General features: G+C 43.7%; 1 protein-coding gene across 1 annotated transcript in view; it reads right to left on the bottom strand.

The window, feature by feature from the left end:
* Positions 1-1,585: 1,585 nt before the first annotated feature.
* Positions 1,586-2,653, bottom strand: part of LOC308081796 (sodium-dependent neutral amino acid transporter SLC6A17-like) — a gene marked incomplete at both ends in the record, with an annotated part of 12,897 nt that continues 11,829 nt past the window's right edge. Inside the window, 2 exons of the mRNA XM_080423420.1 lie at positions 1,586-1,984; positions 2,316-2,478. Of these exons, the coding sequence (XP_080279546.1) occupies positions 1,586-1,984; positions 2,316-2,478 (562 nt within the window). The remainder of the gene's footprint in view (positions 1,985-2,315; positions 2,479-2,653) is intronic.

The following is a 2,653-nucleotide window of genomic DNA, read 5'->3' as shown; positions in this document are numbered from 1 at the left end:
CTGAACATGGTTTGTGCATTTCATTTGGGCATACAAAGTAAAAATAAAGTGTCAGATTCTCAGATTCAACTGTCTTTAGTTAAGAGTAATCAAATCTTATTTGTGCTTTTGTAGCATTGTAAAATTTTGCGAGATGAAAGTCTTGATTGTATCAAAGCCAGCCGACAAAACACTTCCAAGAACCTTTTCAACAATTAAGATCCTCATAAACAAGCTATGATTTTGTCAGTGAGGGAATCTAGATGTCGTTCTATTTCATAGATTTAAAAGATTCAAAGAAGCAAAGAAGTCACCCACGGATTAACCTTACTGCATATGAAATGCCATTCATTCTATCTAAGAAATGGGTCCTGTTATTCAGTAATACAAATGTGCTGTTTTCAAGTATTATTTTCTACTGTACATTATTTCTTTGGTGGAAGTAATGAAATTATTCAGTCTCCGCAACTACAAGTGTGTGACATGGAGAGAATGTTGACTTTTAAATCTCCACTAATTTACACCAAAAATAATAACATCACATCACTTCTACACAACAAATAAATACAATACCAACTACACACAATATACAGTAGGAGACACTTGGATGAGGATGTTCACCCACACTCTGAGATATATATACAGATATACAAATGTAAATGGATGTGTCATGTACATGTCCATCTGGCTATATTTGTACACTCTCAGAGTTACAAATTGATAAATAAACAGTGCAGATTTGACTGTGCATTGTACAGAATGTGTGCTATCACATGAAATGTCTTTGCAGCAGCCGTAAGCATAGTTTTTCATACAGAGCCCCATGAGCTCTGAAAACAAAGCTAAACAAACACTTTTAAATAGAATAAAACTGCATCTATAGCTATTTCACACACGTTCACACACTGGAATCACTGTACAGGAATAATACAAAATATGAGACTCATTTTTGTTTTAAACAGACTGTATGGCTTTGACACAGGGCTGCTGTAGTGCAGCAAAGCGAACAACACTAGGCTTCAAACCTTAAAAAACTCAAAACTAAACTCACATTCAGATTGGATTCAAGTACCACAGTACCAAACAAACTAGAACACAGTGGTCCTCTACATTCTTCCTCTAGGACTAACATACAGAACAGGGTGAATACAGCTGGATCTGTGCCAGTGATACTGTGCCCCCTGCACTGCAGGGCTTCCTTACACTGCTAAGGCAAAGAAAAGCAGACCCTGATCACATTGAAATAGTGATAGTAAAGTATGTCACATACTGTACAGAGCAGCACTGGATACAGCCGTATCTCACTGTCATCTCACACCGTCTTCTAATTAATCGACTGTGGGACACAATGGACAGAAATACTGACTTTTCTCATAGATCCATTTGTTCTGCCAGTACATGGCATACTCCTTATTTCAGGCGTTTTCACAGGTTGTGGTAACTTCCAGCAATGTTTGCTACAGTTAAAGTGGAGAATTACATTATTGCATTGAGCTTACTCTGAGTGGTGGGGATTTTGGGCAGCGCAGCAGCGCCCCCTGGTGAAGACTCTATTTGTTGAAAAGGCAAATTAGGCAAAAGGAAAAGAGTGAGAGAATCTGTGAGGTCAGGGGCCTAACTCCGGGGCGATGGGCGTGGTCGGGGTGACGGGGCTGATGGCATCGTTCTGGTAGCCTGTTCCTGTTCCATAGCAGCTGCTTGGGGAGAGAGAGTTGGGATCGATCGGCTTGGGACCCAGGTAGGGTCTGCTCACGGGCGCGGACGCGACGGGTACCCCGCCGGGCTTGGCGCCGAGGATGAAACGCGTCTCGTCCTGCTCCTCCAGGTTGGACATGTCCTTCATCATGGTCTTACGGTAGGCCACGGACAGCTTGTTGGAGCCGTCCGACACGAGGTTGAAGTGCCGTGCGATGAAGACGACGGGGAGAGGAAGCATGGCCGCCAAGATGAGGGCGTAGCACATGATCAGTGCCCAGGTAGGGTAGCTCTGGAAACGCTCCTGAGCCTAGAGAGAGAGAGAGAGAGAGAGAGAGAGAGAGAGAGAACAAAGCAAGAGAACAAAGCAATTACCTTTAAACACTGTACATACAAACAGAACAACTTACCTTTAAAAAGAAAATGTGAACAGCTACTATGCTATTTGTGCCCAATTTTGCAAAAGTGTTGCCTATGCCACTGCCAGGAACACACACACACACACACACACACACACACACACACACACACACACACACACACACACACACACACACACACACACACACACACACACACACACACACACACACACACACACACACACACACACACACACACACACACACACACACACTGACCAGTTCTTCAACCCAGGCGTTGTACCCTGGTGGGCTGATGGCCATCTCTATGACCGTGGCAGAGATGAGGACGATGAGACACAGAGGAGAAACGTACTTCCACATGTAGAAATAGAAGGAATAGGGCCGGAAACCCAGCATGTCCTCCAGATCCTGCATGAACCTGACACCCAAAGACAAGTGCATGCATGTGTTTAATGGAGGTCGTTCACTGTATAGTCACCTCACCCAGCTGTATCCTCTGATTTCTGTTGCTGTGTCTCATATACATTTACAATGAACAATTCAGACGCTCCAGAGCGTCCGACATACTAGTGCGAGATCAGAGTAAGCAGAGT

The sequence above is a fragment of the Gymnoscopelus braueri genome (genome assembly GCF_963280865.1).
Source record: "Gymnoscopelus braueri genome assembly, chromosome: 3".
Taxonomy (NCBI): Eukaryota; Metazoa; Chordata; class Actinopteri; order Myctophiformes; family Myctophidae; genus Gymnoscopelus; species Gymnoscopelus braueri.
The sequence above is the reverse complement of the archived record's forward strand: the minus strand, read 5'-3'. Positions and strand labels throughout refer to the sequence as shown.